Source organism: Rattus rattus, chromosome 4 (genome assembly GCF_011064425.1).
Source record: "Rattus rattus isolate New Zealand chromosome 4, Rrattus_CSIRO_v1, whole genome shotgun sequence".
NCBI classification, from domain to species: Eukaryota; Metazoa; Chordata; class Mammalia; order Rodentia; family Muridae; genus Rattus; species Rattus rattus.
In genome coordinates, this window is record NC_046157.1 from 15,247,750 (window position 1) to 15,261,640 (window position 13,891).

Here is a 13,891-nt window from a genome sequence, read left to right on the forward strand (position 1 = left end):
TGCCAGGGTTATAGAGAAACCCTGTCTTAAAAAAAAAAAAAAGTTGGCATTTTGATATACCAAAGGATGCTCCATCCTACCACAACGACACTTCCTCAATTATGTTCACTGTAGCTTTATCCACAACAGCCAGAAACTGGGAACAATCTAGATGTCCCTCAATTGAGTAGTTAAAAGAAAATGTGGCACCTTTGCACAATGGTATATTAGTGGTTTTAAAAAAATGACATGAAATTTTCAGGCAAATGGATAGAACTAGAAAGAAATCATCCTGGGTGATAAAACATAGACCCAGAAAGACAAATAAGGTCTGTGTTCATTTATAAGTAGGTAACAGTTGTTAAGTAACTAATAATCCAGTCTCAGAGAGGTTAGGTAAAGAAGAAGGTTGAGGGGAAAGCATGGGTCTCCCTGGGAAGGAAGAAGAGTCTAAGGCTGGACTAGGGACTGTGGGAACAGGAAAGGAAGTGATCAGGCTCAGTGATCTATTGAAAATAGATTCCCTTACGCCAGGAGGGCTATGGAGTAAGGGAATCTATTTTCATGAAAAAGAAAAATAACATCATTAGTTAAGAGTAAGATAATGCAGCAGGGATCAGAAACATAATCGTTGAAATTGGATACTCTCCTGATTTATTACTCAAGCAAGAAGGGTAAGGTAAGCAGTTAAATGTTTTATGCCCCCTCCCCCCCCCAGCTGGGGACCGAACCCAGGCCTTGCGCTTGCTAGGCAAGTGCTCTACCACTGAGCTAAATCCCCAACAACTTTATGACTCTTTTGATGTAAATAAATCTATTCCAAAAGTAAGAGGGGAGAGAGGTAAAGAGACAGACAGACATTAGATAAAATGTGTGAGTCACTCTAGAAAACATATAGGGCAAAATATAAACCAGTAATAAAACATATACAGGAAAACTGGACCAATATAAGCTTATGTATAAAATGGTTGATGCAAATTTACCAAAATTTAAAAAAAAATTTAAAATTTTTGGTTGCTTTGAAAAAAAAAAAAAAAAAAAAAAAAAAAAAAAGCAAAATACTCACTTGTAAATACTACTACCAAAATGATTGCCAGATCAATGAAGAGAAACTGAAAGTCTCCCAGGTTACTCAAGATCTACAAAAGCAATCGGTAAAGTTTAAGAGGGTTTTCATAGCACCGTTATAGTCTTGTTTTACCCCAAGAATGACACCTTCAAAATGGTATGTATTTGCCATTATGTGTCAAGTTGACACAAGCTAGAATCAGATGGGAAGGGGCCTCAGTCGAGGAAATGCCTACGTGACATCCAACGGTACAGCATTTTCTCAATTACTAATCGGCGAGGAAAAGGCCCAGTCTCTTGCGGATGGTGTCTGTCACACCTGGGTGGTGGGCTTGGATTCTATAAGAAGCACTCACTACTCCATGGCCTCTGCCATCACTTCAGCCTTGCTTGAGTTCCTAACCTGACTTCCTCCAGGGATGGACTATGATCTGAAAGTTTAAGCCAGATAAACCCTTTCCTCCCTAACTTGCTTTTTGGTCACAGTGTTTCGTCACAGCAACAGAATCAGTATCAACAGAACTTCAAAGTCAAATCTTAATATAAAAGGTTTGACTTTAAATTTGTCAAAAGTATTTTTAATTTTGGCAACAAGTTTTTACTGAAAACATTTAACATTCTAATACTCATTATTCTCAAGTGTCAGTGTTTCCTCATATTTTAAATCTTTCTTTCTGATACTTTTCTAAGTAATAAAATGCTCACAAAGAATGTTACAGTGTCAATTAGGAAATTACAGGGTAATCATGTTAGAGGATAACCTATTGAAAATACTGCCTACATTCTTTTCCAAATGTATTGTTTTACAACCGAAATGTCTCTTTCTTTTTTTTCTGTAGCAAAGTTAACTACACCTGTAACTGTAACACAGATGGCATTCCTCTCTATCCATGCTAGGGCCTCAACCACATAATGATTTTGAGGCTGGTCTACAAACTTGAAATCCTGTCCAAAGCAAGCAAAGCCAATATGTACTATAGACAAAGAACAGCTCCCCGCGCCCAACAACAAAACCAAACCAAACCAACCAAACAAAACCCAGCAGTTTTTTCACACAAAGCTGTAGCCATGAGTGCAGGCTTTAAGGAACATGTATCCCACATTTTAATATCTCTAGGTAATTTTACAAACGCTGCATAAATTTCCTTTAGGTCATGTACTCAAAATCAAAGACACATGCTCACTACCTTTTTCATGCTTTACCACTAAGTACCTACTACGTCTGTGTGGTGTGGGTACTCACAGAATACAGGAGAGTAACACTGAAATATTGTATGATGCTGTATAACGCCATAAATTTAAACACACAGAAGGATGTCATTAAAGCAGCTCGGCCTTCCCTGTGAATAGAAATGTTGAATGTGATTAACAGCACCTTAGCTTGTCCATCTGAACACAACTCCATCTTGACAGACATTCATGTCTACAACGAAGCTCTCGGCTACCAAAAAATGTATCTAACAATACAACTGGAAGAATGTCAATCTGCTGCTAGTGGGTCACGTAGGTCCAGCCACTGTTAAACATTGAACAAGTGCTACTGCTCTCCACGGTAACTCATTCTACTATGCTAGAGCCAGACAGAACAAAACAGTGAACTCTGAGACAGAAGAGATCTTTGTACTCACAGCAGGAGGAGGCGGGGGACAGACAGGGGGACTGCACGTTCAAGGTTATCCAGGCTACAGAGTAAAATTCTAGCCAGCTTGTGTCACAAGGGGGCGTGGGGGAGACAATGGCAGTGTTATTTTTTCTGGGGCTGGAGAGCTAGTTTAGCAGGTAACAGCACTGAACATCTGGGGTTCAATTCACAGCACCCACATGGCAACTCCAAACTGTCCATAACTCTAGTTCCAGGGGTTCAGAAACACGTTTACAGCTTCCTTGGGCACGCAGCACACACATAGCATACATACTTTCATACAGGCAAAACATTTTTTAAAAGGTCTCTACAAAAAACACAAATAAGAAAAAATTCAGATCTTTATTACCTGATAAGGTTTGGCACACAAGAGATACTGGGTGTTTTAGAAGTAAAAGGAGACGCCACAGAAGCTTCAAACTCAGATAAGGAAATGCCACCATGTGCCCTCTTCAGAGCCTAACAGTTTAAAAAAAAATCTGATTAATTTTGTTGATGACTTAGGCTAAAGAACTACAAAATAAATCACACACACAGAGAAAAACAGTACTTACACCACAATCATTTGCACCATCACCGCACATCCCAACAAAGTAGCTAAGAAAAGAAAAATGAGTTTAAGATTTTAATTTCTTACAAGTCACATATAAAGTAGTTGATTCTCCTCCAGCACAGTCAGAGAGCTAGCCTATACATGAAACAAGTGTTCGCACCAGGTGATCAGACATTACTGTTCAACTGACTGCACGTAGACAAATGATTTCAGTGGGCAAGGTAAGATCTTGAACACATTTTTTTTTGTTGTTGTTATGAGTAAAGATTTCTCCCCTAGAAACTTCAAACATTGCTAGTTACTGAAATTCCAGAGCCATGACCCAAATGCATTTGTGTGATGAACCTGTAAACCCAGCACTCGAGAGGAACATGAGTTGCAGGCTAAGACCCTGCCCGGAGTTCAAATCATAAAGCCACTTCTTCATTATACACACAGAGAAGCACTAAGTGGACCAATCAGTTGAAATCAGGTTGAAAAAGGAAGAACAAATGAGACTGTGGGGCAGGGGAGTAGGAGAGCTAGGGGAGAGCCAGAGAGAACGAGGAGGACCAGAGGGAACAGGGACTAAGCAGGTTTGTTTGTAACAAAGAACATACATGTACATACGTTTCAATTAAAAAGAGCACCAATTAATGATCTCCGTGTGGGTATAACCTTAAGAATAAACATGTAGGTGAACTTATTTTAAAACATACATAAAGTTCTTATCCACTTGAGGTAGATAACAATTCTTTACACACAAACATGCACGTGCACATATTTTTCACTTGAAATACGTGTTTTAGATTTTTGAAATTTTTTATTTTAAAATATTTGCTTTAAATTCTACTGTGACACTCAAAAAGTTTCAGATTTTAAAGCATTTCATATTTCTGGTGTTTGGATTAAGGATGCTGGACTTTTCCATAAGAAGTTTGAAAATGAAACTATAATTCATAAGAACAGAACCATGTAGCCCATCAAGACTCACTCTACGTTCTGCAAGGCTTCCACCAGCTGTGTCTTCTGATCGGGTGCCATCCGGGCAAACACAGTGCCGTGCAGCATCAACTAGAAAACAAACATTATTTTTAAAAAAAATGTTCACATGAGCTCATGATCTCATCTCTAAATTCACATTACTTACCTTAGGAACGAGATCTTGAAAATGTTCCAGTATCACTGAAAATGACTTTCCATTCATCGCAAAATGGTAGCGAGTCACCTGAAGATCCTCTAAGCTATCATGGGCAAGTTTAATTGGAATAGCCTATATAAAAGACATTCGACAATATTCAAGCACCCATACCAATAAAATACAGTTCTATATATTCAACATGTTTTATGCCAAGACTGATTGTTACACAGTATAAATGATATGTCAGTAAAAACCTAGCGCTTGGGGCTGGAGAGATGGCTCAGCGGTTAAGAGCACTGTCTGCTCTTCCAGAGGTCCTGAGTTCAATTCCCAGCAACCACATGGTGGCTCACAACCATCTATAATCAGGTCTGGTGCCCTCTTCTGGCCTGCAGGTGCATACATGCAGGCAGAAAGCTGTATGATGTATACATAATAAATAAATAAATGTTTAAAAAAATTAAAAAAAAAAACAAAAAAAAACCTAGCGCTTATTCAAAGTAAAGGAAAATCAGTATCAAAATTTAAACATCCAGATTCTTATGATAATGAATCAGAATCTCTGGAATTCTGGCTTCTATTTTCATTTAGTTTTTGTTACTATTGGGTTTTCAAGTGCCTCCTTTGTTTTTTGTTTTTTGTTTTTTGTTTTTTTTTTCAGACTAAATTCAAATGAGCAGACTTAAAACCTGACAATATAAACAATACCTCTGAGTCAATGGCTGACGATTCACTACACTGTGTCAGGGAGTCTGTGTAATGCCAATTGATCTTGGCCACTTTCCCATCCTTTGGAGGTAGTGCTTCAGCAATGATAACTTTGTCCTGAGGTAGAATCATCCCGCAGTCTCTGGCCACAGACACAGCCGTCAACATGTTGTCTCCTAGTTGAAGTATTTGAAACACAGAAAGGGAAACTGGACATGTGGAACAAGCACACAGGCACCAGGCTTCTACTAGAGTGCTAGGGTAGGCACAACAGGAGGAGGATAAGAAGGGTCCACAGCATAGCTCAGAGGGAAGTGTCTCGGCACTGGAACGGGAGGAGAGAACTGACTTCCACACATAAATACATACATAGTACAGAAATAAAATGTAATAGAAAATATTCATCTGATTCTAACAAACACCTGATAACCATTTTCTATATTTACTTCAATACTAAAAATTGTAAACAATGAAAAAGGCACACATTCACTCCACAGGAGAAGGCATCCATAGATAACTCCCACGAGGCAAGGCGCCCACGTGGTAAGGAAGCACAACAAAAAGGACATCACTAAAGTTTAAGTTTCTTCCTCGCTACTATTATTTCCATGAATGGATTTTTGTTAGAAGTCAAAGCAGAATTATAGCTACCTATTATCTTGGGGAAATATTTAGAGATGAAATAGTACAATCCATGGTAGAGTCAATCACTAAATAATGTGCCTTTCTAACTGACCGGCCCTCAATATCACATAACTGGAGCTCTCTCTATAGTTATGCTCACCTGTGACCATGACAGTTCGAATGTTGGCTTTATGCAAATCTTCAAGTACTGCAGGGGTTTCCTGCTTCAATTTGTTCTGCATTATAATCAGTCCCATAAAATCCATGTTGTTTTCAATGGCATCTCTGTTTAGACAAAAGATTGACAGATAAGTCTAAAAGACCTAAACCTATATTTGTTATAAAGTAAAACAAAGTAAAAGATGGAAGCCATCTCTCCAGCCCAAAATTGTCTATCTTTATAAACATTAATCAGTTCTGTAACTAAGGCATACTTATAGTTTACCCAAAATAATAAAAGAACAAATCTGTGTCAAGAAATATACACAATTTATAGAATATACCTCATCAAATACACCCGATTTGAATGATGGGGTGGGGCACACCTCGCTTTAATCCCAATCAATTCCATAAGATGTCTACAAAACACAGCTCCTTATCTTGGCAATATGGTAAAATAACCATTAGCAGCACAAGGAGACCCACTCGGTACATAGGTATTGTTTTTAGAAGTGATAACCAAGAACGTTACTCTTTCAAATAACTGAGAAGCTGCTATGTGCCAGCAATATATAAAGTCCCCAGGTCAAACATAAAGACATTTCTGTAACGACAGATCTAATAAATGTTTGCAAAAACATACTTCAGCACTACCAAGGTGACAAGGTTGGTTCAATGACAGCCACATTCCTAGAAAGTCACAAACTGTCAAAGAAAGCCTTAAAAGACTAAGGTCAGAAAGCCCAGTTACAAATGTGAAATCAAGTAACCAACAACAAAGATGGGTACAGCTCAGCTAGGAAAGTGTTAGCAACGGAAGCATGAAGATCTGATTTGGGTTCTCAGCACACACGTGTAAAAAAGTGAAGCTAGCCAGCTAGCACTGAGAGAGAGTGATAGAGGGAAATGCCTACCATTGAACTCTGACATCCAAACACAAGAGTCCCAAGCACACATACAACACAAACTCAAACAGTAAGGGTGGCTGAGTATTTGATTCATAAAAAATAGTAATATTACAGGGAAAGGAAAGGGGAAAGGACGGAGCTCAGCTGTAACAATGTGGAACTACCAGTTTAGCAGCACTGAACCAGTGGGTCAGCAGATTTCCTAAGTCAAGATCTTACAAACGCTAAATGCCAAATGTCATGGACATGGTGTATTCTAAAGAATTGTACAATTCTAAAATGTAAAGGTTTCAGTAAGAGAAATGGTTATTTGAAAAACAAACAAAAAACAAACAATAGTGTTCCTATTAGGCAAAAACACAAGAAACAGTCTTGGTTGAAGGAAGAGGAAGAACAAGGAGAGATAGGATGATGATGTCAACATAGTCTATCTATTCCAGTGCATGAAGAGCTGTAGGTAAATGAACAATTAGTCTTTAATGGGCTCAACAACAAGGGTAACATTGTAAAGAAAGGACTACTGTGTCCTCTGTGGGAATTAGAACATACCCGTGATTTTCAACCTGATATGTGTAACATTTACTAGGTTTTTGTTTTTGCATGTGTGTGTCTTACCTGCATGTATGCCTGTTGTGCCCACAGAAGTCAGATCCACCCAGTACTGAGGGCAGCCAGGGCTCTTAACTTCTGAGCCATATCTCCAGCCCCCTTATTCTAGGTTTTCATGTTTATGTTCAGATCACTACTCTAAAACAGGCAGAAGTAGCAAGACAAACAATATTCCTGTTTGCTTACAAAATACTAAACAAAACATGAAATATTAACAAAAGGGTAAGTTCATTGTCACTTATAGCAACAGACATCAGAAGGGTGGGGTGTTTGGTAGCAACTGCCAATCTGACAAAAAAATCTAGGATTAGCTGGGAGGCAGGAGGATGCCTGTGGAGGATTATCTTGTTTATGTTGAGATGGAAAGCCCCACTCCTTGAAGGTGGCCCATTCTCTGCCTGGCATCCTGCACTACAGAAATGAAAAAAGAACAGCAGTGCACGTCCACGCCTCTGTCACCGGCTGTAACGGTCCGCGGTGCTCCACGCGCCTGCTCTTTGGCTGCCCCATCATAAGGACTGGACCTTGAACAGTAAGTTACAATAAGCCCCTTTCCCTTACGTTTCTTTTGTCAGAAGACTATCACAGCAAAGAAACTAAGCCAAATATCAAACCGTATTTATACAGAAATAGATGTTAGTAATGTCATTTGACAAAGGGCAGAAAAGAATACACAGCAGGTATCGTGGCTCAAGATTTGGTTCCCATTGGGTGGTGGCTTTTAGAGAAAATAACAAAATTGTTGCCTATTTCTAGAATAAGCCTGGCACACTGTAAAAATTTGGTAACAGGCTATAGTAGTGAGGGACACAAAGCACCAATCTTGAAAGGGGTCTCAAATTCAGTTCACAGCACCTACATCAGGCAGCCACAACCACCTATGGCTCTAGATCAAGGGCGTCACTCACTTACTTCTGCATCTGTGGGCACTGCATGGACATACACAAATCCACAAGCAGACATAAACCAAATTTAAAAATCAAAGTAACAGTTATAAGTATGTCTACACTTCTAAAGAAAATAATTATTTCAGGAAGATAAATATAGCCAACAAAATCAACATGGAGTGGGGTGTGGTGGTGCACAATTTAATCCCAGCACCAGGAGTTCCAGGCCAGCAAACGTCTACACGGTGACTTCAAAGAGAGCCAGGAATACACAGCAACTGACAAAAACAAACAAACAAACAAACAAACAAACAAAAAAACCCAAAAATACAGACTGAATGAAAAGTCGTAGTTTTAGATAAAACAAAGCTCCAACGCAGACATTTCACACATTCGGTCTTTCACAGGAATGCAGGTAATAGATTATTGAAAACTACAGGGAAGCCATTCAGTCTTACCTGCTAACATGCTGTACTTTATGCCAGGTCAGCTTTGACTCCAATTTTCTGTGTGCAAGAGCAATTACACGGAAGCCTTGTTTGGTATAATCTTCTAATACTTTCTCAAAATCAACTGGAACTTTTAAAAATACAAGGAAATTTTAGAATTGCTTGCCACTGTAAGTTCTTGTTGACATCAGAGTTGTATCCAGAGCCTCCTTACCTGTTTCAGGTTTACAGAGACTGGCAATGACCTCGGGGGCTCCTTTCATGTAGGCATCCATTCTCTTATCGCCTAGTGTCCTTGCAACCACACTCATCCGTTGCAAAGCCGAAGAAAATGGAAACTGTCGAACAATTCCTATCTCATAAATAGCCTATTTAATTTCAAAAGTGCACACAAAAGATTTATTATTCTTTAAGGGTAAAAGCAAATGTACTTATCTAAAAAGAAAGCATTCTTCACTTACTGGAAGTTCGAACAGCTCCTAAAGACAAGAGAAGAAAGTACAGATTAATACACATTAGCTAGAAAAACTAAACATCTATAAACCTCACTTAGAAAATGACAAGTGACTTTAAATACTTAAGTTACTAGAGTGGCTCCCAAAACCATGTGGTGACCACCAGGCCAGAATGCATAAGGCAAAGGGTTCAATGCCTAGTGGAAAGGTGGGAGGAGGTGGGAAACAATATTCAACATTTCAAATAGTCTGGAAATAAAAATATTGACACATTAAAAGCTAAAATAAATGAGGGGAATGCTAAATTTTATTTAAAAGTAAAACTAGTAAGAGTACCTTTCTATAAATTCTAGGAGCACAGAATGCACACTAGAAAGACTATCCCATTTATAAACAGGAAGGGAACAGAAGGGCACTGAGAGTGAAATCTCAACAGCTCACAGAGAATGCAATGCCTTAGCACCGCAGGGTAACCTTCCTGATAAACTCAGTAAATACCGGCTTGGCTTCTTCTGTATACATTTCTAAACTAAATTAAAAGCAAGCAGCCACTACACTGTACCATTTCTTGGTCTCCTGAAGTTGTAGACTCAGGCAGCAGCTGCTTGGAAGGACGAACCACAGTAGGCATGATCCGGTTGTGAAGCGCTGTTTCTTCCTCAGTTGCTTCTTCCAGAACCTAAAGACAAAAATTCCACGTCACAAAATTCCAGACTTGTTTCATTTTTAGTGAACCATTAAAAAAAATTGCTATCAAAGGACATGTCAACACTAAATTATTAACATAAATAAAACAAACAGAAATAGCTACTAAATACCTGGCAACTTTTGGATCAGGAGAGAAAGAAGTTGGAGAGAGAATAAAGAGCATACGTATGTGAATAGCCTGGCTGTCATCAGAAGGAGAGTGACACACATGGCTGTTACTTGTAAGTACTTTTAGTCTGTAATAGCACACTGATTTCTTTTCTGTCAACAAATGGGTATATTGTACACTACTTGTGTACCTGATGACAACAGAGGCCAGGAGAGGTGTGGACTCCCTGGGACTGGAGCTATGGAGTTAAGCTCCCATATCCTGCTGGGAACTGAGCACTGGTCCTCTGCAGGCTCGTGCTCTTAAGCACAGAGCCACCTCTCTGGCTCAATTTATTTTCCTAGGAAAGATGCTTGCTATGCCAAAATTATTTGATTGTGATCTTGAGATTCCTATAGTGGTAGAAGAGAACCAACTCCGAAAAACTGTCCATGTGCAGTCCAAAACAAGTTCATGAATTCTCAGTGTTTTCTCTCTCCCTCTCCCTCCCACACATAAAACAAAAATGTAAAGTGGTAAGAGTGAAGAAAAAAAAAAAACAAAACAAAACTGCAAACAGCCAGGGTTATGGCTAGGGCAATGGCAGAATGTGCCTGGCATGAACACACCAAACCAAAACCAGGCTGAAGCAAAACCTGTACTTAGTAAACTAAATTAGCCTAATTCACTAACTGGAGGAATCAGTGAAAGCATTTTCAAACACTTAAATCTAAACAATTCCACAACAGTTTCCCACATCTGATCATCTCAAAAATTGAGATGTATCTTACTGTCCTACAATCAGTTTTAAGTCAGGTTTAAGAAGAGGAAAAGTCAACCAAGAAAATGCCCCAAGTCTGATGGGAACACTTATGACTGATGATTTATGGTTAATGGTTGATGTGGGTAGACTTAGCTCCTACAGATGATGCCATCCCTGGGCAGGTGAAGCAAACAGGATGAAGCCAGGCGCAGTGGCCCTTGCCCTAACCCCATAGCTCAGGAAGCTGAGGCAGGCGGTGCTTCTGAGTTCTAATGAGTGCCAGGACAGCCAGGATTATGGCCTTTGCTTCATTTCCAGCCTCCAGGAAGTTCCAGCTTTGAGTTCCTACACAAACTTCTTTAAATGATGGGTATTGTGTGGAACTATAAGCTGGAATAAACCCTTTCCTCCCTAGGCTGTCTTTGGTCATGGTGTTTTACCATAGCCATAGAAACCCTAACAAAAATAGAAATACCAGGTTGAGGGGTATTGTTGTGGCAAACCTGACCATGTTTTGGAAAAGATTGTGGAAGGACTTTGAAACTTTGAGATAGAAAAGGCACCGAGTGCTCGAGCTGAGACCAGTGTGGATCACGGAGGTCTGACTTGTAAAGATTCAGAGGGGAAGCAACCACTTATTAAGTAGTTTTAATTAAGAATCTGTGGTTCTGGTCATCTGGTGCTTAAGAACTAGCTGTGATTAACAAAAGATGAGAACAACTGATAATGGTCAGCTGGGGCTGAGGAATTAGCAGTGATTAAAATTCTGGTGGCTGACAATTGTGGAACATGCCTTTAATCCCAACATTAGGGAGGCAGAAGCAGGAGGATCTCTGAGTTTGAGGCCAGCATAGACTACAGAGGAAGTTCAAGGAGAGCCAGGCCTACACAGATAAGCCCTATCTCAAGACCAGAATCACTGAGCTGAAATCTGATGGGATTATTTCTCTGGTCATCATAGAATGTAGTTCAGGGTAGCCACAACTGCATCTCATGTAACTAGTAATGTGCTTGAATCATTTAAGGGTACTTATTTTGAAGGTATGAATGTGGCCATGGAGAGAAGCTGAGGTACAGGCTCTGTGACAGAGCTAGAATCTTGGGGCGGGGGTTGGGGGAAACCAAGAGAAGCCACTGGTGAAGGTACAGCCTAGCACCACAAAAACAGAGTGCAAGGGGGGCACATTCAAGTACTCAGGAGGTAAAGGAAGGACAGTTTGGCTACACAGCTGTGTTTATTGTGTGCTAGGCTACATGAACCTTGTATCAAAAACGAAAAGCAAAAAAGTTGACCGTAGGACTGAAGAGATGGCTCAGCAGAGAGGCTCTTCCAAAGGACAGGCAGGCAAACCACAAACACACATAAAAATCAGAAAAAAAAAATTCTAATATTCTAAATAAATTATTCTAATTAAAAAAAAAAAAAAAAAGGTTGAACTTACCCACCCAATGGCTTCAAACATTTTCAAATCAAGTGGATCACCAGAAAGAACTCCTTCGATTTTTGTAAGTGAATGACAAGTAGCCATACAAGCAACAAACTGAGATTTTACCAACATCTCATTGCAAACATTGTCTTCTGGTAAAAGGAATCTAAACAGAGATTACACACTGAATTAGGACCACAAATTTCTAGATTCAAGCCAACATTCTAACATAACTTTTTTTTTTTTTTTTTTTTTTCCAGAGCTGGGGACCGAACCTAGGGCCTTGCGCTTGCCTACTGAGCTAAATCCCCAACCCCCTAACATAACCTTAAGGTCTTAATTAAAAATAAGCTAAGTACAGTGAGAGAGGGTCAGAAGAAGTAGAAGATCGGGAGTTCAGTCAATCCACTCTACAGTGAATTCAAACAAGAGTAGGCTGTCGACTTGGGTACAGCTCAAGTAAAGAATTTAGCTAGCTAGCTACAATGCCTAAATCTGATCCTCAGAGACACCACGAACAAATATCCCTGCCCCTAAACAACTAAATAAAAATAACCCACTTAGCAAGATGTGTTGTTCCTACTATTGTAGCAGGCACAACAGTGAAAAACAAACTCATTTCGTTTGCTTTAATTTGTTTACCGCAGAGTCTGACTACTGAACTCACTCACATGTGCACCACACACAAATGTGAGAGGCAGCTGATCTAACCCTGAGCTGTATATATCCAGCCCAGGACGGTTACTGTCCCCACTCTAGACAGGGAACTGAAGGACAGCAGTCCTGTAGTTTTCTGTAAGTTACACAACCACCCACCAAGGTTAACAGAGCAAGGGCAGAAATACAAGAGATTTAGTTTCCTATGTAAAAATATGTTGAATTACTGTGCTGTACAGAATAAAGTCTGGATCTGAATGTCTGGTACTTCCTGGTCCAAAGTCCTCAAAGTATATCCTCAAAGTAAATCCTCAAAGTATAAAACATTAGTAAAGCTTATTTGGTAGCATGGAAACCACCAGTGCTTTTGGCTAAGCAAACAAAAATCAGTATTGAAAAGGCTTTGCAGATAAAGGCACCATGCCTGACGACCAAGCTTGAGTTCAAACTCCAGATGCTGGTGGAAAAAAGATACTCCTACAAGTTGTGCTCTGACTAAAAGCACATGCATGTGCATGCGCACAGATACACACACATATACTTCCCATAATTCTTAAAATAGACATCTGAAATATACATAGAAAAATATCAGTTGTTTACTCTTAATGGTAGGTATAGTCGTATTATATTTAAATGTTGAATATGCTAAAATGTTAAAAATGAACTAGACTGATAATCTATAAAATCCAACTGATATTTACCGGGTATTTTCTACTCGCTGAATTCCCCACAGATCTAAACCATCTTCAGTAAGAGTTCCAGTCTAAAAAAAAGTACACATGCACAAAGTAAGGACAATATCTCACAAAACTAAAACAAAACGCCAAGACCCAAATCAATAACACCTACACACACACTGGCGGGAGTCCTCCGGGACACATCAACAATGAGAAACTGCATTCAACGGTACTTGCACTAGGACTCCTTCAAGTACAAGCAGGCACCTGCCTATCGACTATACTCATGTGCAGACACAAAATGAGCCAGTCAATCTACCTACCTACCAACGGGAAGTCTCTATATACTGGTAGGAGAGATAATGGTAGGACAGACTAGGGGACAAGGAAGCAAGAAAAAAACGTAAACG

At 39.5% G+C, this 13,891-nt stretch overlaps 1 protein-coding gene across 3 annotated transcripts in view; it reads right to left on the reverse strand.

Moving 5' to 3' along the window:
* Atp13a3 (ATPase 13A3) overlaps positions 1-13,891 on the reverse strand; it is a 52,206-nt gene that overhangs the window by 20,803 nt on the left and 17,512 nt on the right. For all 3 annotated transcript variants that reach the window (XM_032900064.1, XM_032900063.1, XM_032900061.1), the window contains 14 exons: positions 13,506-13,567; positions 12,163-12,313; positions 9,724-9,840; positions 9,168-9,185; positions 8,921-9,074; positions 8,716-8,836; positions 5,855-5,979; positions 5,071-5,246; positions 4,372-4,494; positions 4,216-4,295; positions 3,244-3,286; positions 3,039-3,148; positions 2,291-2,387; positions 1,046-1,118 (listed from right to left, as the gene is read on the reverse strand). In XM_032900064.1, the coding sequence (XP_032755955.1) occupies positions 1,046-1,118; positions 2,291-2,387; positions 3,039-3,148; positions 3,244-3,286; positions 4,216-4,295; positions 4,372-4,494; positions 5,071-5,246; positions 5,855-5,979; positions 8,716-8,836; positions 8,921-9,074; positions 9,168-9,185; positions 9,724-9,840; positions 12,163-12,313; positions 13,506-13,567 (1,450 nt within the window). The remainder of the gene's footprint in view (positions 1-1,045; positions 1,119-2,290; positions 2,388-3,038; positions 3,149-3,243; positions 3,287-4,215; positions 4,296-4,371; positions 4,495-5,070; positions 5,247-5,854; positions 5,980-8,715; positions 8,837-8,920; positions 9,075-9,167; positions 9,186-9,723; positions 9,841-12,162; positions 12,314-13,505; positions 13,568-13,891) is intronic.